The sequence below is a fragment of the Fulmarus glacialis genome, unplaced genomic scaffold (assembly GCF_000690835.1).
Source record: "Fulmarus glacialis isolate BGI_N327 unplaced genomic scaffold, ASM69083v1 scaffold16698, whole genome shotgun sequence".
NCBI classification, from domain to species: Eukaryota; Metazoa; Chordata; class Aves; order Procellariiformes; family Procellariidae; genus Fulmarus; species Fulmarus glacialis.
Window position 1 is genome coordinate 42855 of NW_009226627.1, and position 21605 is coordinate 64459.

The window sequence follows — 21605 nt, forward strand, 5'->3', positions numbered from 1 at the left end:
GCTTTACACCATTAATTAGGAGGGTCCATCAGTAAGATACTGCCATAAACGGGTCCTTAAGCTGCAGTGCAATAAATATGAGCCAGAAGAGACCTCACTGATTGGGAAGTGCCCTGCGGTGGCTGCAGGGATCGTCCCCTGGAGAGCAGGAGATTAGCCTGCACTCGCAAGAGACTTGAGCTTAAATTTCAGCAGATCTGCTAAGCTGCTGTTGGGAGGGAGCTCACAGCCTGGTCTGGTATCAACGCAAGCAGCTGGGGATAAAAGGAAGGCAGGAGCTGAAGAAACTTGTCTACGTGGATGATGTGGCAGCCTGACCTGTGGGCACAGGAGCTGTAAAGCTGGTGCTAAGTCCCATTTGCCCAGCCCCGTGCTGGTGACCTGCACCCAGACCCTCTCCTGCCCTGAGCCCTGGCCAGGCTCTCCATGCCCAAGCTGGGAAACACTCTCCCCAGCCAGGACCCATCCAAACGTGATGGGAGCCAGGCTTCTCTCCAGACCTCACAGTTCCCTTCCAGTGCTGCCAGAGACCGTTCCAAGCCTGTCTTTTACATTTGGCTTTTGCTGTAGATAAATATTCCCTGCAGGCTTCAAGGCCCCAGGCCACACATCCAAGAGACCCAAGCTCCTCCAAGGCTGACAGGCTCAGCTTTAGAGAAAGGGAGAGCACACCACGTACCGGATCAGCCACAACACGAGCTAGGAAAGCTGGAAACAAGAAGGAGGAGAAGAAGCAAGGAGAGCAAACCTACTTGTGTTCCTTCGTCTTCTCTTTGCCTTTGCTGGAGCCGGTGGTCACGCATCGAGGGAACAAGAGGGAAACAAGCTTCAGTGCACTTCAAGTGCTTCAAATCAGAGCATAAAACCAGAAGAGGCTGCTCTTCCCTTCGCAGCTTCCCTGCTCCTCACCAGTGCTCTGAGTGACCCATCCCCAGGCTGCGGTCACGGGCAACCTTCCTCAGCAGGGCTGACCCCAAACACCCCTGTCCTGCCTACATCTGTGATTTAGGTGGATAACATCTCTGTGTTACCCTCTGCTAGGCTAGAGGGGCTTAGGAGAACCACAGCTCCCCGCACTGGGAGCTGGAGGTGATGGGCATTCACTGGATGCATGCACATGGGTACGTGCACAGACCGGGGGTGCTGCCGGGGCAGGAGATAAGGCTTCTTCTCCTTTTTGATAGAGGTGAGTGGTCTTCCTCATCCTCCTACAGAGGTGTATTCATATCCTCCCTCCGGAGAAGGCTCAGCTAGTGGAGATGGGCTGGATCTGGGGGTCCTCATCCCTGCTCAGACCGACACTGCGTCCTCCTGCCCTGACACCATGCAGGAAACACCGACTCCTCACCTCCCTGTTCCGCTTTGCTCTGCCTCTGCTTTCTGGCTTTTCAAACCTGTTTTCCTTCTCTCATGGCTCCTACATTTCTCTGTTTGGGTCTTGCCTCCTTGTTTTCCTCCCCCATCACTCACTCTTCCCTGGCTAATCTCCCTCCATTATGCATCAGCAAAGTGGGCAGGAGAAAGCAATTAGCCAGCTCTAGAAAGTAATTAGGAGGGCTGTTTTTTAATTACAGCTTGTTACTCTGCTTCACCCCATGGCCATGTCTGTGCTAGGGACATGGGGCAGGAGGGTGGCTTCGAAGCATGGACCTCTGGCTCCCTGAGCACTGAGCTGCTGGAAAACCACCCAGAAAAAAAACATTTTTGTTTGAGGTGTTGCTGGATGGGTTTTTGGAGAGGTAAAGTCCAGAAGACCAGCTCCAGCACAAGACAGGGGGCAGGACCCAGCGCTGGGTGGGAGTCTGGGAAGAGCAGGGTCCCCCCGTTCAGCCCAGCATGGGCAGGGATCAGCTTAGAGCCTGGACTGGAAAACGGCCAAGGAAACCCATCCAGAAGCTGCTTCTGAAACAAGCAGTCCTGCCCTCTCCCTGCACCAACACTTGCTCTGACAGCAAACCAGCAGAAATCATTCCTTTGCCAGCTGAGCCTATCAGGGGAGCAAGCAAACACCGATGCCAGCAGCTCAGCTGGTTCATCTGCATTGTAAAAGCTGCCCTAGTGCCCCTGCCCGGTGCCAGGAGAGGATTTAAATCACTCCACGCTTTCTCCCGCAGCTCATGGATGTGGTCCGAGCTCCCTGCAAAGCCGTGGCTCGTCACCATCTCACCCCGAGCATGGCTGGCGTGGCTGGGTCTGAATGCACAAGCCCTTTGCATCACGGTAGGGACCAGCAGCTGCATCTCCCCGAGTGACTCTGGCACAGGATCCTTGCCTGCCACAGCCGGACTGGGAAACTCTCCCTGCCCACCAGTGCCCATCCAAACTGCCCCGGGGGTGCCAGGAGTGTCTGGTCCTCGCCCACGCCAGGGTGGGGAGCAACATCCTCGGCGGGTGGGACAGGGCAGTGCCTGAGCCTGCGTCCTTTCCCTGGAGTAACTGTGGCCTGGGTGAGGGATGCAGGCATGTAGCTGTGGCTGCCCTCTTGCTCTGTGTCTCTCTCCTCCTAGCTTTCTTTATTCGGAAGACTGTTTTGTGATGCCAGGGTACCTGAATTTTGCTATAGACTTAGTTCCATAAGCCAGGTCACTTAGCGTCTTGCACCCACAAGTAAGGGATTCTGCATGTTTGTACATCAGTTTGCAACCCTCCCTGTGCCTAGAGAGTTTTCCAAGTTATCTTGGTGCAAGCTGTGAAACTGTAATCAGTTTCCTAGGTTGCTATGAAATAAGATTTTATTTTTTTTCTTCTTTGCTTTAATGGTAGCTTTACAAGTAAGGATGTGCAAATTGATGGGTATGCAGCATCCTGCTCCTGTATGCAGCAATGCATGGTGCTGCTGGGCCTGGGCACTCGGAGCATCAGTGCCTGGGTGAACGAGGTGACTGCACTACGTGAGAGGTCCAGAGCTTCTTCTTTAAGGGCCTGGTGGAGCAGCTAACACCAGATTACTCTTTCTCCCTCCCCTCCTTTATCCCTTGCCCCTTCCACGCCAACCCTCACTGCTAAAGGTGCCTCTCTGGCTCCAGACAGACACAGTTTGGGCTTTGGGTGCCTGAAAAGGGCACAGATTTCCCATTAGTGGCACCACCAGAGAATTCTCATTTTATGCCTTCAAGCAACTTGGTCGTAAGCACTCTCACTAGCACAGATGAACTTGTGGTCCTGCCCTGCAGCCGCTGCAGGGGGATGCAGTAACGCTGCTGCGAAGGGCTAGAGGCTGGAGCTGGAAAGTGAGCCTGGGCACAAGCGGGGACCGGGGTGTCAGGGTACCTGAATGGTGACATGAGATGTCTTTTCTCTTTCCCCTTGGCCTTAGCTCTGCAATCACAAAGAGCAATTCATTCAGAGGTGATTCATCCTGCTGCAGTGACAAAGACCCTTGCCCGCCTTCTCCCCTCAAAACCCCCATCAGCAACACGCACCAAGCAATCACCAAACCCAATTCGCAAGCATGCCAGAGGGAGATCTTGCTGTGACAGGACTTCCTAACCCCCTGGCATCCAGGGAACTGGGCACAGGGATAGTGACAGTACTGGTGGTGCTGGAATGAGTAGGGAGAAGAGAGAGTGCATGAACAAGACAGAACAACGGACAGAAAAAGAGCATTGCTTCCGGATGGATGGATAAATAGTATGGCACTGGGCTGGCTGGCTGGTGTTATGGATAGATGGATGGACAGATAGTATCCCAGTAGGATGGATGGATGGATGGGATGGCACTGGGATGAATGGACAGATAGATCTGTACTGCGATGGATGGATGGATGGATGGATGGTGAGAATTGCAGTAATGGATAGAAGAAATGCAATGAGATGGATGGATGCATAGGATTGTATTGAGATGGACTGATGGACAGATGGACAGATTGGTGGATGGTGAGAACTGTATTGGGATGAATGGATGGATGGGTGGATGGATGGGTGGATAGCTAGGCAGACAGGCAAATATTATCCTTGAAGCTTCTTTGGAAGGAGTAGAAGGAAACGTGTCCTTGCTGGGCATAGGGGAGAGCAGACCAAATACAAAGAAGCCGTGCTCTTTGGGGAGGAGAGGATGGGGTGAATACAAGAAAGCTCTGCCCCCCATTAAGAAGAGGGCAGGAAGCAGTTAGGACCTTTCCTGGGGTCCAAATGCCATGCAGGGATTGGTACGCCAACACGCATGTCGCATGCATGCACACAGCATGCCCAAAGGGCCTGAGCGAAGCAGGGGTACCATGCTCAGTACCTGGCATCTTCAGGGTCTTCACTGTTTGGAAGAGATACAGCCAGGAGGATGAACATGAGGAAGAAACAAACCCACCCAAGCAGATATACCCTCCCACGGCCCACGGGAGCCGGCCAGGATGGGGGAAGGGGCTCATGGCTGCCACCACCGCCCGGGAGGATCCTCCTGGGCTGATGCTGAGCAGGTTCATTCAGTGCAATGAACACCAGAGGACAAGGTCCCACTTTCGGCCGGCGCTGCGTGGCGAGGTACTGAGGAGACATTGTCCCACATCTCTTTGCCATCACCCAGGTCCTGCTTGCCAGTGGCAGGTCAGCACCCTTCTGCAGGTTTCTTCTGCATCTTCTCCACTCCCCCCCAAGTACTGAGCAGCAGCAATGAAAAACAGACTTACAGGGATGGGTTGGGGCTGGGATCATTGTCCTGAACTCACCCATGCTAGACAAATTTATTTATACAGATGTATTCTTATTCATGGTGTCTTTGGGAGTCTACTAGCCCTACAGACGGGGTGATCATCATCATATTATGTGGGATACGGCTGGAGAGGGACCCCAGGAACTGCCTCTCCTTTGCAATGTGACATGGAGGAGGTTTGCAGGTGTGGCTGGGTCCCACAGAAAGCTCCTGGAGCACAGGGCTCGTGTGCTACCATACAGCTCTTCCTCCCTTGCAGGCTTCAGCTCCAGCTTCAGACCACTCCCGTGTGCTGTCCTGCACTTGCAGAGATGCAGTGCTGTGATGCTGGCGCATGAAGCATTGACTTCACCCAGGTCTGGACCTCATACCCTGCTCTCCTGGCTTAAGATTTGGGGATTAATTTGAATTAAGGAAGATTTGGAGCTTAAACCAGATTCGCCTGTATCCCAAATCCTGAGCGAATTTATGCCCGGACAGTCACATGTTCATGGGATGTGGGGTGACTGGGACGGGCTGGGATGAGAGCAACCCCCCCCCAAAAGCCAAGATCCCACCAGTCATGACATTTTGGTACCTTGCTACTGACTTGTATCCATCGTTAAACTTAATCCTGAGTGAGGCACCGAAGAGAAAGAGAGAAAAAAAAAATAATACCAGTGTCAGGCTTCTTGAAGAACCCACCAGCAGCAAGGGAAACATGGACCTGGTGAGTGCAGGGACATCCCTTCCAAGGAGGGGTGGTGGTGTGTCCAAGCCACAGAGTGCTCCAAGACAGCTGATGGGTGGTAACTTCAGCTGTGTGCACCCAGCCTGGGGTGCTCTGCTTACCCTGTCCCCAGGAAAAACCCAGCTGGTGACAGGATCCGCACTTCTGGCGGAGCCGTCACCATCCCGGCAGCTGGCATCATCCATTGCTCCTACTAGATCTGGAAGATCTCCTATACTGGAACAGTTTGGGGTTAGCAATTTCGGACCCTCCTTATCCACTTGGACACAGAGGTTATGAACCTGTCTACACCGGTCTTCCATGACAGCCAAGGATGGAGACACACACATCCAAAGGCTGAATCAGATCCTATCTGAGTGAACACCCCTTGAGAGATTCCTCTTTCCTTTGACTATAGGGGCAACCTAGGAAGATTGGGATCATAGCAAGAGCCTTGCTGACCTTCCTAGGGCCATGCAGGATGGTGCTGGGATGCACCTCACTGCACTACCTAATTTCTACCTCCCTATAGACACAGCAGCTCTGGAAAGCCACCGTGGGCAGCAGTAGTGCCCAGTAAATGTGTTTGCACCATTGACCAGCCCAGGCTGACCAGCAAAGTGCCCAGGCCTGAGAGAAGCAGGGAGTCCTGCCACTCCCAGCCTCCTGTCATGGGTATTTTCATCACCAAGTTCAACTCCAGTGCTTGGCAATGACCCCAGCTTTGGAGCAAGTGACCCACAGGGCTAATTAGTGGCAGGCGGAGAGCTGAACCCAGTCAGACATGTCTTGGATCCACTGGGCATGCACAAGAAAAGACACGATCAATAATTCACCATGACCAGATTGCTTTCGGCTGCAGAGCTCTGTCCTGCCCATGAATATTTCAAGGTCAACAGCTATCGGGTGATGCTTCCTGGGATCTCAGTTTCAAGGTGGTCAGCCCTATCCCACCCAAATTTTGGCAGTCCAGCGGGGTCTCCCTGAACCACCTCTGGAAGTGCCCATCTCTCTTTACTGGCCACAGAGGGAATCTAAGGATAAGTCTAAATAAATGGACCAAGGCTCATTCTCTGGCCGTGACATGGCCTGTGTCTGTACAGGGAAAGTCCCTTCTCTACACAGACTGCATCCAGGCTACCTGTTGGGGGTGGTCCCTGGTCCATCATATCATAGTCCCTGTACTATCATAAACTGTCCCAGACATATACTGAGCCAAAGCCATGCCAGCGACCACGCTAACGATCTAACAGATGGGAAGGTGCTACCTCCTGTGTCTGGCTTGCTTTGTCACATGGATGCTGCGTAGGGTGAGCGGGCTCCTAGCCCATGAGCCCCAGTGAAATGCATAAATCTAGACTTGACAGACCTGGGCCTCCAAGTTTTGACATTTAAGCCTGGATTTAAGGAAGCAGTCTCTGGAGAGCAAGACTTTGAACGTGCCTCAGCACTGCAGAGGCAGGATTTCAGGGCCAGCATCTGGGCGGGGTTGGTGTGGGTATTTACCTAGCGTGCTGCTCTTCTTCTGCATCGTCTCCAAGGCTAGGGCATTTACAGAGAGAGAGGAAAAAAACCACTGTGATATGAAGATCGAGGATTCTTCCATTGTGTCAGCATTTTAAAAAACAGGATGATTTGCTTCAGTACAGGAAGAACTTCAGAACATACCAACACAGCAAAACACTTCACGCATGTCTGAAAACCCACAACCACCCTGCCCTGGGCTGATCCTCCCTCTGCCACCCATGCCACTCCCGGCTGCAGGGTCCGTGCATGACCCAGACTGGCTTTTTGTGGCTATTTGGCCGGCCGAGGTCCACGCGAGGGTGGAAGTGAACTGGTCTCCTCCACCCCAACCTCCTTCCTACCCTCCTCCCTTTTGCTTGGGGTGAATTTGCTCAAAGAGAAAAGCTGTTTAGGCTGGAAAAGGCTGTGTTGAGTCGGTGCTGTACCCTGTGCCAGGCTGCCTGGAAGGAGGTAAGATGAATTACCAGCTGCTTTTCTCCTGGTAAGTCCTGCCCTCACCCCATCCTGGCTGACTGCATCAAGCTACGTTTCAGCTATCCCAAAGCACACCAGCTCCCTCCCCGGCAGAAACACGAGGCCACTATAATACAAACCATTATCACAGCTTGCAAACTCAGGCCCCATCCTGCCAACACCTGCGCAGCACCCTCAAAGGGATACAGCACCAGTCGAAGGGGTCTGAGAATGAAGCTCTGATGGTTCTAGCAGCACTGGTCCAAGGCATTTCTGCTCCCAGCTCTGCTGGAGCTGCCTCCCCACCCCAGAGCAGACCCTGCAGGTGCTGGGAAACGGGGTAGAGCTCCTGCTCATTGCAATCTGGGCTTGGAAAGCTGCGGGATTGCTCTCGGACAGCTGCTTCAGGCAAAGCGCAGGGGTCCTGTTTACATCAATGAGAAAAGTCCCATGCTTAGCATCAAGCAGAGATGTCTGCGTCTGTGGGACTGCAGGCACATGAGGGTAAAACACACATAGAGACACCCTGCAAAGGAGGGAGAGAAGATGAGGATGCCTTGCGTCAGAGCAAGGGATTGCCTGGGATCCAATACTGGCCAAGGAGGACGCCCTAATAGGTATAAGAAATTAAAAATAAAAGGAAAAATAAGTCTTTTTGTCCCATGTCCTTGTGTTCTCAGCACACAGCCTGCTTTCTCAGCCTCTCCTGTGTGCTGAGCTGCGTTCGCAGAGACCAGATTGCTCCTGAGGGGTAGGAGCCAGAGCCCAGCATGATGTGTCTGCAGTTAAGGCTGTTTCTCCCCAAACCATGTCGCTTTAGCGCACTTTGATGTGTGAGACCATCTCACCGGGGGCTTTTTCAGCTGGCGTGCTAATGGCTTTCCTCCTCCTCACTTGTACCAGCTGCCTTCTCCTTGTCTTGTCTCCAGCTGGCTGCCAGCTTGCCCGGCCACCCAGAACCCATGTGGAAAACACAGAGGCAGCCCACGTGGGAAAAGATGAGCAGTCAGAACAGGTCAGCAGAGACTTACTGCTGGGTTTCAGCTTTGGTAGGGCTTTGATCTGCTGGTAGCACCAAAGCCTGGTCACCTGCATGGTAGGAACCTGGTGCGGAGACATCCACGTGGCTGTGCAGGAGCTGGATTGTATACAGCATGCGGAACCTTTGCTCATGCAGATGGATCTGGCTCCCCTGGTACTGGCAGCATGAGGTGAAGCTCTAGAGCACAACCCCCAAAAGCCTTGATGAAGATTTGGAGGCTGGGGCACTGCTCTGCTCCATGGGAAGGTGGCAGGGCTGCCCCGGACCATGCTAGGGCTGGAGAGGGCTGCACCTCTGCTAGCAGATCTGCTAAAGTTGCATGATCTCTGGGCTGAACCACCTCCGGGATGTCTATGTCTGAGTCCCAGCAGACTGACCAGGAGGAAAAGGATAGCACTGGCTCTCAAAGCTGGGAGTGGGGTGAAAGAAAGGCAGAGCAAGGAAGGAAGATGCCTGAGATCATAGGAAAGGTCATTTGCAAAGCTGGGAGTTAAACCAGGTCCCCATGTCTGGGGACAGACTTTTTAGCAGGGCCTGTTGCGACAGGACAAGGGGGAATGGTTTTAAACTAAAAGAGGGGAGATTCAGACTAGATAGAAGGAAGTAATTGTTTACTCTGAGGGTGGTGAAAACCTGGCCCAGGTTGACCAGAGAGGTGGTGGATGCCCCATCCCTGGGAACATTCAAGGGCAGGTTGGACGGGGCGCTGAGCAACCTGCTCTAGTTGAAGATGTCCCTGGCCATGGCAGGGAGTTGGACTAGATGGTTTTTAAAGGTCCCTTCCCACCCAAACCATTCTATGATTCGATGATTCTATGTCTCCCGGGCTGTAGACTGGCTTGGCCCATGATCCCTTGGGCTACTCCTGTGAGATTCAGGGGAGAGAAATTTGCTAATCCCCCTTCTCTTGTCCTTTCCCTCCCTGCTCCACTGCCTGCTCCTGAGCCCAGATCTAGCTGTCCACACCCTGGTCCAGCTGCCCTGATGCAAACTGTCCATCTTCTGTGGAGGAGGGAGAGTCCAGGGGGTTCCTCTGGCTGGAGGAAGGACAACCCTGGGCATGCTCAGATCTGCAATGGGGACGGGGGATGAGGATGAGGATGGCCAGGAGAGGAGCCCTGATGCCTGGTTTTGAAATGCAGATTTGGCAACACCAAAACTTTCTCTTCTTTTTATTCTTTCGGTGCAATTTTGTCTTGGGTCTGGGGCCCGTAACTGATGGAAACAGAAGGACCTTCCAAAGGAGCCAGGACATTTTTGTTCATATGAACAAAAAAAATTTAAACAAAATGAGTCTTTTTCTTTGATTCAAAAGGATGGTTGACATCAAAGTGCCCTTTGATTCTTTTCAAAAGCCTGAATGCGAAACGTCTTTTCTTTCTTTTTTTCTCCCTTGTTTGATTCATGGCAAACTCCAGCACAGGTTTGCTACAGCCCGAGCCAGGCTCAGCTTTGCGCAATGCCTCAGACCTTTCTCGGGGCATTGTGTCCTCCCCTGCCGTGAAAACACAGTCAATGGTGCCATTAACACCTTCAGAGCTGCTGCAATCTGTCTGGGGATCGATCTCAGAGCAGATTGGGGTGGGGGTTAAACCCTCCCCCTCCCAGGGATGGGACACGTTGTACCAATATTTCTTCCCCCTGCTGCTGCAAGCTTGCAGGGATGCATCCAGCCCCATTATCCCTGAAAAACCTGCCTCATGTAGACAGCTCAGCTGCTGCAATCTCCCTCTCTCTAACTTTTTCTTCACGTACTCACTAATCCATGACTCCCACAAGCAGGAACCCCAGCCTGCTGGAACCTCTCCCCTCCAGCCAGGACCCAGCCAGGCCGACCAGGGGGTGGCCCTGCCCGGGCATCCTGGAGCCGATGATCAAGGTCCAGCTCTCGTCTCCTGCCCTGCTATGCAGACAGAGCCCCTGGCCCCAGGCAGGCCAAAGGTAAAGTACAGTAGAGTAGAGCAGAGTAGAATAGAATAGAATAGAACAGAACAGAATAGAATAGAATAGAACAGAACAGAAGAATAGAATAGAACAGAACAGAATATTTCAGTTGGAAGGGGCATACAATGATCATCTAGTCCAACTGCCTGACCACTTCAGGGCTGACCAAAAGTTAAAGCATGTTGTTAAGGGCATTGTCCAAATGCCTCCTTAAGCACTGCCAGGCTTGGGGCATGGACCACCTCTCTAGGAAGCCTCCAGGGTTTGACCACCCTCTCGGTAAAGAAATGCTTCCTCATGCCCAGTCTGAACCTCCCCTGCTGCAGCTTTGAACCATTCCCAGGATGTCCCTGGATCCCAGGGAGAAGAGATCAGCACCTCCCTCTCCATGTCCCCTCCTCAGGAAGCTGCAGAGAGCAATGAGGTCTAGATGAGCCCATCAGCCCACCTCCTCTGCTGGAGGGCAAATGCAGAGCACCAGGAGTCCTTGCTCCCGGCTGCCAAAATAACTAGACCTGTCAAAATAACTAGAGCTATCAGAAGAAACTGGAGCTGGCCATGCTGTGCCTGGGGAGGGTGCTCCAGACACGATGGCCCACAGGGACCCATCTGTTTCCCCCACTGCTCTTTTGGTCCATGGAGTGTCAGGAGCACAGGAGGTCTCTCTGGAGCCCGTATGAAGAAGTGTTGCAAAGAGATCTCGATTAGCACCCTGCGGGACTTGGCTAGTTAAGAGTCTTGCTAATTTTGGTAATAGATCTAATATTCAAGTATAGTAGAAATAAGGGAATAATGGTCTGTCTTTAATAAATACGTGGGCTTACAGTTCCAGTTAGTGGAATAATAAAAGCAGTTCTTGCAATGCCTTAATTTGCCACCTTGGACTGTCTGCAGGCACTTCTGAGATGGGAATTGTCTCGCTAACCTTGAGCCATTTAAACTTTAGGTGGAGAGTAAACCTCTCGTCTAGGATCCCCCCCATTCACTGGTGAAGCAAAGGCAGAGTAGATGGGGGATCCCCCACCTGCCTCAAGCTTGGGTCTGGGGGGAGATGAACAGCCTGTGAAGATGCCCCACTGCTCTTCATTTAAGGTTGAGGGAACCTGGGAAGGTAGCTTAGAAAAGACATCACATATTTGGATGGCAAAAATTAAAAGCTGTTCCAGGGGCTGGAAAAAACCCCAGAGTTGGAGTTGGACTATGCCGATACCAACTGGTTCACAGTCTTGGCAAGGTTAAACGCCAATAATGATGCTGTCACTGCATGAAAGCACCACGTGTGCAACCAGAGCATGAGCCCAGGCTCCCGAGGGATCCGTCAGCAGGCAAGGGTCAAGCCATGAGGAAGCATGGCTGTGTTTTAAGAAGAATATTTCCAGTGAGGCAGCAGCCTCCAACAAACTGCTTCCTGCAGGTCTATTGACTGCAGCCTTATTTCTCTGTGTGCTATTTGTCTCTGCCTGAATCACTAGCAGGGAGCCAAGGAGGTGCTCCAGGCCCTTGGGTACTTTTCCTTGTCATGGGAGACAAGCAAAAAATAGCAAAAAGAGCTTTGCATCTGCTGTTCTTTGCCAGGAATCCTGCTGGGACTTTACGGGGAGCAAATGGCCATCCCTTAAGGATTTGTCCCTACTGCTGAGGGCAGAGTGGCCCCTGCGCGGCACGCGTTGGGGCAGGGCTTTCAGGTCTTGCTTTGCTAAGGGAGGTAAAGCACAGAGTGGTAAAGAGAAGGCAAATCTGGCATCCCTTGCTCACTGCTGCGTAACAGCTCAGCACCGTAATGTCCCAAACGTCCCCACCAGCCTTCCCTAGAGTGCTGGTTACCTCCTTGGGCAGCCCCTAGACATAAGGACCTCCCCACCTCTAAGCCACCGGAGGGAGGTGACCCTGGCCAGTAACCTGGCCGGACCCCCACATCTGCAGGTAGGTCTGAGCTTCTGTGCAAAACTGCAAAGTCTGAGTCCAGGCAGAAGTTCAGCAAGTTTCAGGCTATGGGTCAACAGCAAAGGTTTGGAGCCAGCTTGGTGGTCAGTGTGTGGTCCCACGGCGAACTGGAAGTGATCCAGTTTTGAAAAATAAATAAATAAAAGCCCGGAGTGGTTATTTATTTACTGCTTGACTTTTTTGCCAGGTGGATCCGTGCCCTGACCTGGCCGTTGGCTTGCCCAGGCAAACAGAGGTGCTGGCAGCAGAGGGGTGGTGGGAGCGATGAGGGGTGCTGGCAGCAGAGGGACCTCGCTTGACCTCTCTGCTCCGCAGCATCCAGCCGCAGTGATGCTCAGGGGGTCGTTCCTCAACCCCTGCCCAGCAGGGCCGAGGGATTTAGGCACCCCTTTGACTGAAACAGTGAATCGTGACTGCAGTTACAGCTTTTTCTGCCTTTTACTGTCTCAGAGCCCAACCCTCACCTGTGCTTCCATTTGGACCATTTATTTACCCCGTACGAACTTGTGCCTCCCCCATCTCATTCCCTCACCCGAGATTTTGTCCAGAAAACAAGAGAATTCACCTTGTGCAATCGCCTACTATGAACTGAAGTCGTTGCTCTGGGCACGGAGGAGTTACAAGAGCAAACATGGTATTTCCCTGCAAGGTGTGTGTCTTCTCCTGACAGCACAGGGACTAAGCCTGGCTGCAAATAACTCTGATATAATCCCCACTGTCGGCACAGGTTTCCAACATGTGTCTCACCAGCATCGCTGGCACCTCTATTAGGCTGCAAGCCAACGGCTGAGAAGTGCTCGGCAAGCCCAGCGCTATTTATATATTCCTTGTTGTTGCTGCTGCTTTTCCCATTTCAAGGTCTGTTTGTTTCCCCCCTTCTGCATCCCCTCAGGAAAGGGAATCAGCTGAATAACAAAATAATGTCCCTAATGAGCCAGGGGAGGAGGTAAACAGCTTTGTGATGGAGACGACACTGACAGAAAGCCTGTGGAAATCCAGGGAGATCTTTCCACTGCCTTCATTTGGATTCAAAGGCCCCCCCGGGGGGACACAGAGGATGGAAACAGACTGTGAAGACACACAGAATTACAGGCAAAGGGGCTGCCAAGAAGATTTCAAGTCCAACTTCTTCCCCAGGGGGGATCAGCTTGCCACTTCCTCAGATGTGCATCCAGCTTGAACTTCAGCATCTCCAGGGACAGGAGCTGAACTCCCTCCCAGTCAGACCTGGGATATCTCTCCCCTTATCCCTACAACATATCTCACTGCCGCCTTGCAGAAATTTGGTTTTTGGCTGTCCTGTGCCAAAATGATGAGCAGCTCATCCCCAACCCGACCCAACCCTTGAAGGCAAGGCAGGCGCTGGACTTGGCTTTGAACTTGGCTTCCCTGGTTCGGCCAGGTCCAAAAGCTGGTGTGGCACAGGAGGGCTGCCCGTCTCAGTCCCCACACCGAGCGGTGGTACCCACGGGAAGCTGAAGGCATTGCACAGCAATGCCCCATCCAACGCATGGAGTGATGGTTCCCACATCTGGGCTTGGCCCAAGCCGCATTTGGGCTTTTCGGGGACTCCCAGGCATCCGGCAGCCTTGTCACAGCACTTCGACTGTCCCTCCACCTCCAGGCACCCAGACATCCCAGATGCATCTACAGCCTTGAGTACGTGCAGGAACAGACGTGCTTCTGGAGTGTCCTGCTCGCATGTGCTACAGCCACGTATCTCTACGCTATGAAATTATAAGTTCAAGGGCACGCTCCCTGCCTTTGAAGCCAAACTGCCTGGCACGCATCGCACCCAGGGGTTTGAAAGAAAGGGTTTGGATGGGCAATCCCTAATCTGCCCTTTGGGACTGGCCCATAGCTGTTGTACCTCCTGACCCTGCCTGGAGATCATTTGGGTCAGTGCTAGGTAGCCAAAACCGTCTCAGAGGCTGTCCTAATAATTTATTAATGTTATGGGCACTTCAGGTGCTTGGCCTGGCACTAATTAATGAGACTTCACAGAGGTGTTTACCAGTACAAGTGTGGCCATAAATTCCCATGACGGACAGTCAATATCTTCATGCTAGTGAAGCTTGAGGCACTCGGCGACAGGCTGCATGGGGAGCTGCTATAAGAAATGAGCTCCCCAGAAGAGCTGTCTGTAGGAAGGACCACTCTCACGTGCTCTCTGCCATCACTGGACCCACACGAGTTCAGGAGTCCCCCCAAAATGCTCCTTCCTTTGGCTGAGCAGCTCTCAGAGGCATTGGGTTGGTCCCTGGGTTTTACCTGAACCTTCTCTTTTTTGCAGCTCCTCCCCAAACTCTTTCTGGCACACGGTGGGGAACAACTCACAGCACCGCACTGCAAGAAAAGCCACTGCAAACAGAAATCAGATCTTCATGCACATCACAAGGAGCTCTTCCCCATGCACTGGACATGGCTGATCTCTGGTTCTGGGCACAGCTGTGCCTGATGTGTGGTGGGACCTGGAGAAGGAAGGGGGCCTCAAAGGCAAGGCGGTACCCCAGTTGCAGCCTCACCCCAAGCCCCTTTCTCCATCCTGGATCCCAGCACCCCTCCTGAGCACCCTTTCCAAGGATGCTTTTCCAGCTGCTCCATTGTTTCTCCCCACCAGCTCTCCTCCAGCCAAGAAATGGGAATCCAAGGGGAACGCTTGTGGGACATCCATAGGGACAAGGCAGGAGCAACACAGCACTGCAAACCCCACTGCCACCAGCACGAATGGGTGCTGACTGGCTCCCTACCTCGTGTTGAGGGATCCCTGGCTAAGGGTGTCCCCCTCTCCCAAAAGTTCGTCTTCACTGTGGTAATACATCTCGTCCTCTTCCATCCTGCGAGGGTGGTGACACGGAAAACATCAGCCCTTTCCCTCCTTGGTATTGGTAACAGCGGTGGTGGTGACATTAATGACCCTTGGGGTTGGCAGAAGGTGCAGGGCAGCAAGACACAGCCAAGCCCGACAGCCCCCTGCGCTCAGAATGACCTGCTGTGGGACAAGACTCCAAACCAGAGGACATGGGGAAGCTCCTTGGGACAAAAGCAGCGGGTGAAACCAGTTTTAGTGCAATCGCCCACGCGCCAGCTTAAGCTTGGGACAGCGGGACTAGCGTGTCTTGCTTTTTTGGCGTGTCTGCTAAGGGATGCTCCACCCTCTCCTCCTTTAAAACAGCCTGCGAGCTTGCTTGGAGTGCAGGGTTGCACAGCCTGCTCCTGGGAGCCAGGGCTGCGAGGCAACGGGAAGGGGCTACCGCAGTTCTCCTGGCAGCGCTGGGGCTGGCGGGCCACCCGCAGCACTCGGCCTCGCCCAGCATACGCCCTGCGTACAAAGGGTTTTTTTTCTAAAGCATCCTGGATCCGAAGGAGAAACTGAAGCCAAATAACAAGGGACTTCCACCAAACTGCGACCACCAGGAACCACTCTCCCACCTGCTAAGAGGCGCTGGCCTGGGGGGGAATCCTGTGCAAGGATCAGTGCCGCAGTACCACAGCGGTATTTAACCTGACGTGGCCCTGCCGCCTGTTTATAAACGGTTGCATTTACTTCAGCTCTCCAACAGGAAGGATTTTTCACCAACTATGTACAAGCCAACCTCAAAAAGTCCTTCTGCTCAGCCCTGTCTGCGTGCAGCCAGCGCAGCTCAGCAGCCTTCAGCCACGACGCGTCTCTGCACCCGGGCAGGGGTGCTCAGCAAACCACACACCTCCTCTTAAAAACTGCCCCCGGGGGGGGTCTGTCAGGCTAAATGTGGCTGTCCTCAACCTCCAGCTGAGCTGGTCGTCTTAGACGTACTTAACAGTCCCTGAGGACCTAATCCAGAGCCTCAATTCGTCCGACCGCCTGCTGCAGGCGATGCATCAGCCACGCGCCGTTAGTTACATCTGCGGGGAGAGTAAAGTCACGTTCACGTCACACTGCCCGCGTCTCCAAAGTCCACGTGGCGCTGGCGGGACGCTGGTTTCCCAACATACGGGGCTGACAGACAGACAGACAGACAGACTGAAACCCGCTCTGCAAGCCCGGCTGTGCCTGGTACGCTGCCCCGCCATCCCCCTTTTAGATCCTTCGGCATCCTCCCTGTTCAGCCACATCACGGTCCACTGGGCTGGGAAACAAATCTGCATTTCCAATTTGCTTGAAAATTCACAGGTTTCAGCCCAATTCACACAGTTAATTAACTGCCTACGAGCGATGCGAGCGACTGGAGATATCTCCCCTCCATCTCACACTGTGGGGAAAAAGAAATTTTGCCCTTATATGGCCACAATAAAGTGCTAAACCCCGACAGAAAGCCAACGCTACTGAGCACGCAATCGCATAAACCCAGCGTGGGGATGTACAGCAGCAGCGCCGAGATGTAAATGCTATTAAAAAAGCAGCCGATTCCTAGGGGCGTGTTTGGATTCACACCTCCAGGCTGGGCTCCCATGTGGGTTTGGAAACACAAGGGCTGTCCTTCTTTGACCCACCGCACTTTGCAGCCCTCGGACGAGGGCTGTGCTCACCCCAGGAGGGCGGTGGGTGACCTGAGGACCCAGCTCTGCCCGGGGTCCTGCGCTCGCTGCCTGTCCCACTTACAGAGTCTCTCTCCTCTACCAGTTTATCTCTTTCCGCGAGACTTTTAGCACGTTCAGGACTTCGATGTCTCCACTCTTCCAACTGAAAGAGGCCAATGGGTTGAAGAGCTACTGGAGTGGAGACCAACAAAGTCACTACAACGACATCAACTATGTAAAGCTGCCTGACAATCTGGCTGAGCAGCCCGTGGACCCAATACATTTATACACAAGTGGTTTCACACTTGCAAATCTCTCCTGTTGCCTGACGAGCTGGGTGAGGATTTGAGCACGGGGTCCGAAGCGCCCGTGATGGGGTGGGCTGAATCTGGCCCAGCATCACTGGGGCCTCAGTGTCCATCCATGCCTTGGCCTCGTGGCTGCATATGAGGTGGTAAAGGGGCTGAACCCTGAGCATCCATAAGCCACAGCTCATGGCAGAACTGGTCCCAGCTTGCACTTCATCCCAATGGACAGCCAACTGCAGCGTCCCCAGTCCTGAGCCCTCTCCACCCATCCCAGTCACCAGGCTGGATTTGCAACTGGTTACACCAGCTTTGTGTCGAGAAATGAAACGATACCGTCCCTCGGCTTGTTTTCATCCCGTGTCAGGTCCCATGAGCTTAGAAAGAGACAAGGGTGATGCTAAGGACCCTTAAATGAAGAGAAGGCTGGTAACAGCATCCCTTAGAAGAACTGGAGGTGTCCCCACCTGCCATCACAGGGTGAAGGGTCCCTCAGATAATCCAAACAGGGCTCACCTGCCAGGCACTGCCCTCGGTATGGGATTTCATTTAAGCCTGGTGAGGTACTGAGGTCCCGACAGACCACCGTGGAGGGAGCTTTGACAATGCCTTTGAGAAGAAGTGCTCATCTGTTTGAGGGTCAATGCTGCAAGGGAGGTGCCAGGGCTCATTCCCTCCGCCCGTGCCACAGCGTCCTTGCTTTCTCCTCCAGCCTCTGCTGTGCCAACTGCCTTGCCGTGGGATGTGCACACCCGTGCTGCCCCCCCAGCACACGGACGCGGGTCAGAGACACTGTCACTGTCACCTTCCACCCCAGAAGCATCCACGTTGGTGTGGTTTTGTGGCCGACATGCCCTCCTCCCCCTGCCCCTCGGCTGCACTCGCCCCTCGGCACACCTCCACCTCCTGCCCGAGGGCAGCTCAGTCCTGGGGACACCGTGAGCCCCATCGAGACGCAAGACCCCACACATCTGCACACGCATGGCTCTAATCCCATCCAGTATGAGGCCTGACCAGCAGCCAGACCCTTAATCCTCTCTGAACCTGTACTTAATTACATTTGCTCTCCAGCGTCTGCCACAGGCTACAAACCTCAGCTCTTGCTGGCAGACTCAGCTCTGTGCTGGGCAGGCGTGGTGGAGAACCAGGGACCTTCTGGCACCGGTGGGTGGACACTGACAGCCCATCCTCACCTTGAGCTGTGATAATGGGTCTTCTGACGGCCAGGAGATGTGAAGCACCTTAGAGGAATACTGGGGCAATGCTGCCCTTTCATGACAAGCCAAGCCCTCCCCATCCCTGCTGCCATCACACATCTCCAAGTGCTGAGCGTTACCTTCTGAAGCTTCTCTCCGCAGACTGCTGGTTGGATTTGCCCGGAGAGGTGTCCGAGCCGTGCCGGTGGCTGGAGAGGAGGCTGTCTGTCTCTGAGGGGTACCTGCCATCCCCCTCTGAGTGGACGCTGGGGGTCTGCAGGAACTCCTTGTCGTTCCATGTGCCCACTGTCCCGTCCAGAGCCTGGTACCTGATCTCTATGGAGATGCTGGTCTGCAAGACACAAGGAAGACACAGTCAGCCCGCAAGGGCAGCACAGGGAGGAAGGAAAGTCCTGCAAAATCTGAAAGGCAGGAAGAGCTGTTGCATCAGCTGGATTGATTTCTGAGCCTTACTGACCCCAAAGTCTCTTCTTTCCTAGTGCATGAGACAGTTGGAGAGCAGGTCTTTGGCCTCAGGAGGTGGTCCGACCCAGCTAGGCAAGGTGCTGCAGCCTCCCTCCTGCTCAGGGACCTCATTCACTTGGAGTTGCTGGTGCATCCCAGACCAGCTACAACAGATATGGGAGACAAAAAGCCCTGAAGAGCAGACAAACCCCTTGAGCAGCTGAAGGCACCATGAGCAGATGAAGCCATGTCATGTTGGTGGGTTTTCCTCTGTGGTGCATCAACTCGTTAAGAATTTGTGCCCTGCTGTTAAGTGCTGGGCTGCCAAGCCCCACGGATGCATGGTGCCTTGCTCCTGCCTGGCCCCATCCCATCCCCAGGCAGGGCAGGGTTTGGCAAGGGATGGGCAACCCCAGGGAGGTTTGGATAGATCCTGGTTTGGGGAGGGGGTCTCCCAGCCTGGCCATGGCCAGCCCAGCTGGGGCTTGGGGACGGGAAGGGACCTGGCACATCCAAGCTTGATCTAAAGCTTCTTCTGGATGAACCAAGTAAGAGTAAGGTCCTCTCCCTCTTCTACATGGTCATCCCCCACTTACCCTCCCAAGATTGCACCAGGCTGCTGTAGCAAATTTAGGGTTGGAGCTCCCAAACATTTTTCCCCAAAAAATCTTTCCCTGGATTTAAAACCCAGCCAAACATGGGAAAGTTCATCTTGCTGCAAAGAACTGCTGGCACTACCTTTGCCCTGATATCCAAAGTCCTTCTAAAACCACAGTTTTGGACAAAGCAGCCAGAAAAATATCTCCGCTAAAACCATATCTATTTTGAAATGCAAACAGCTGCTACAAAGATCAAAACAAAAGCAAAAACCATTCTCCACCTCCATTCAGCTTTCACGGAGAAATTATAAGTTATATTCAATGCAAAGGCAATCGATTTTAGACAGAAGGACAAAAAGAAAGGCTAACAAACAGCGAGTGGGAAAATTTATTACAAAATCTTCCTTTTTTCAGCTGTATGTTTAAGAGGAGGTACAGCATCCTGACTTGCTCCAACCGCAGCTTGTCAAAGGGATGATGAAAGGCTGGAAAATACAAGATATGGCCTGGAAGGATTCTGTGCATTTAGCAAATGACAGCTAAGGGGTGACTCAAACCCAGCTGTAAACAGAGCTTTGTGGAAGGTTTTGACTGATTTTATTCTTCGTATGGCAAAATACAAATTTGAGTCAATCAAAATGATTTGCCACACTGTGCTGACCTCACCAAGCTGTTTTGGATTGTTTAAAAAAGCAAATGCAGAGGAGAGACAAAGATACATGTTGAAACATTATTTTTTTCACATTTTCAAACCGCCTCAACGCTGTTGTGAAACATTTGATTTTGAAATCTCATTTTTAAACTATATTTAAAGGTTTAAGAATTCTTTAAAAGAAATAAAAAATTATGGGTGTAATAAACTGCAAGATTTTGGTTTGGGCTGAATAAAATCATTACTTGTTTGAAGGGAAATTAGTAGGTATAAGCTAAAACCAAGAGGAATTCACACTGGAAAAAAACCTCTCAATTTAACAGTAAAGAAAATTAATGAGCGGAATGATTCACTGAAGGGCTGGGATTGCTCTGTCACTGGACGTTTTAAATCATTTTTATTTGGTTTTTTTTTTTTCACCACTTGAGATATAACAAATTCTGAGACATCCCAGAGCCTCTCTTGTAGGAGGCCAGACGACAATATTGTAATATCCCTCCTGGCTTTACAATTCCTGCCTCTTTTAATCGCTTTGCTAAGGCAAGTCAATAATGTTATTAGGACTGGCTGGAAGCTGCCAGTGATGTTTTGCAGACAGCACAGAGAAAGGAAAACAGTTTTCAACCCTTCCTTTGCGTTTGATTGCAGAAAGATGAAGGTATGCCTGGAAAGTGCTTTCCAAGAAATGCCGGCAGTGAAGACGCGCCTCTCCCTTCATCCAGAGCTGGGGGCTGACGTTCAGAGCTGGCCCTGCTTCAACGCCGACGTGTCCGCGGTGCGGCCGCCCCAGGGTGGGTTTGGAGGTGGGATGGTTGTGCTGGGGTAGGACCTTGGCGAGCAGGAGGGACCCCTGGTGCCAGGCCAGCATCTCGCAGAAATGGAGCTGCGCTGCATTACTGCACCTTGCGCATCCGTGCCGTGCTTGCCAGCAGCCCGCCTGGAGATAATGCAATGCCGGGACTTGCTCGGGTGCCTTTGCAGAGGAAACGTGCCTTTAAAACCACAGGTTTTAAGGAGCTGAGAGAGGCGAGGTTTGCAGAGAGGGGACAGAGAGAGATTGCTTTCTTGCCTAATTCTGGAGGTGATTTTTGCAACTCTTGTACACGATTTGTCTTTGAGTTTGCTCAGTGCGAGGAACATGTTGCTTCCAAGCAAAACCTTTTTCTTTTTGCATCTCAAAGGACGAGGAGCGCAGACGGCCGGTTATCCCGTCTCAGCTGATGGGCAGTGGCTTTCCATACCTGCCCACCTCTGCCTCCTCAACATGGCTGATCATTTTTCAGTCCCCTTCTCTTCCTGCAACAGCCCTCACTGGCCGAGGTCCACTCCTAAGCCTACTGAAAGAAACAGCATCTTTCAAGTCTGGGAGAAAGTGGGTCACCTCTCCAGGAGGGCTGACTGCTGCCCATCAGGAGCTATTCTGTTATTCCACTAACATTTCTCCATGCAAAACGTCCCAGGCGTTGCCCTCTGGATTCTCTCTTCTCGAGGTTCCCTCAGTCCAAATTTATCCTCTTGCTGGAGCAAAGGCTGGGAGCGGGCAGAGAATTTATGAGGCTGAGTTGTCTCTGTGCCCCTGAAGTTGCAATGGATACTGCATGGGAGAAGGGATCCAAAATCCTGCT

The 21605-nt window shown here is 52.7% G+C and overlaps 1 protein-coding gene across 1 annotated transcript in view; it reads right to left on the reverse strand.

The window, feature by feature from the left end:
- The window catches only part of LOC104080472 (otoferlin-like), a gene marked incomplete at both ends in the record, with an annotated part of 66507 nt that overhangs the window by 42844 nt on the left and 2058 nt on the right, over positions 1 to 21605 (reverse strand). The window contains 2 exon segments of the mRNA XM_009582871.1: positions 753 to 782; positions 18405 to 18616. Coding sequence (XP_009581166.1) covers positions 753 to 782; positions 18405 to 18616 — 242 coding nt within the window.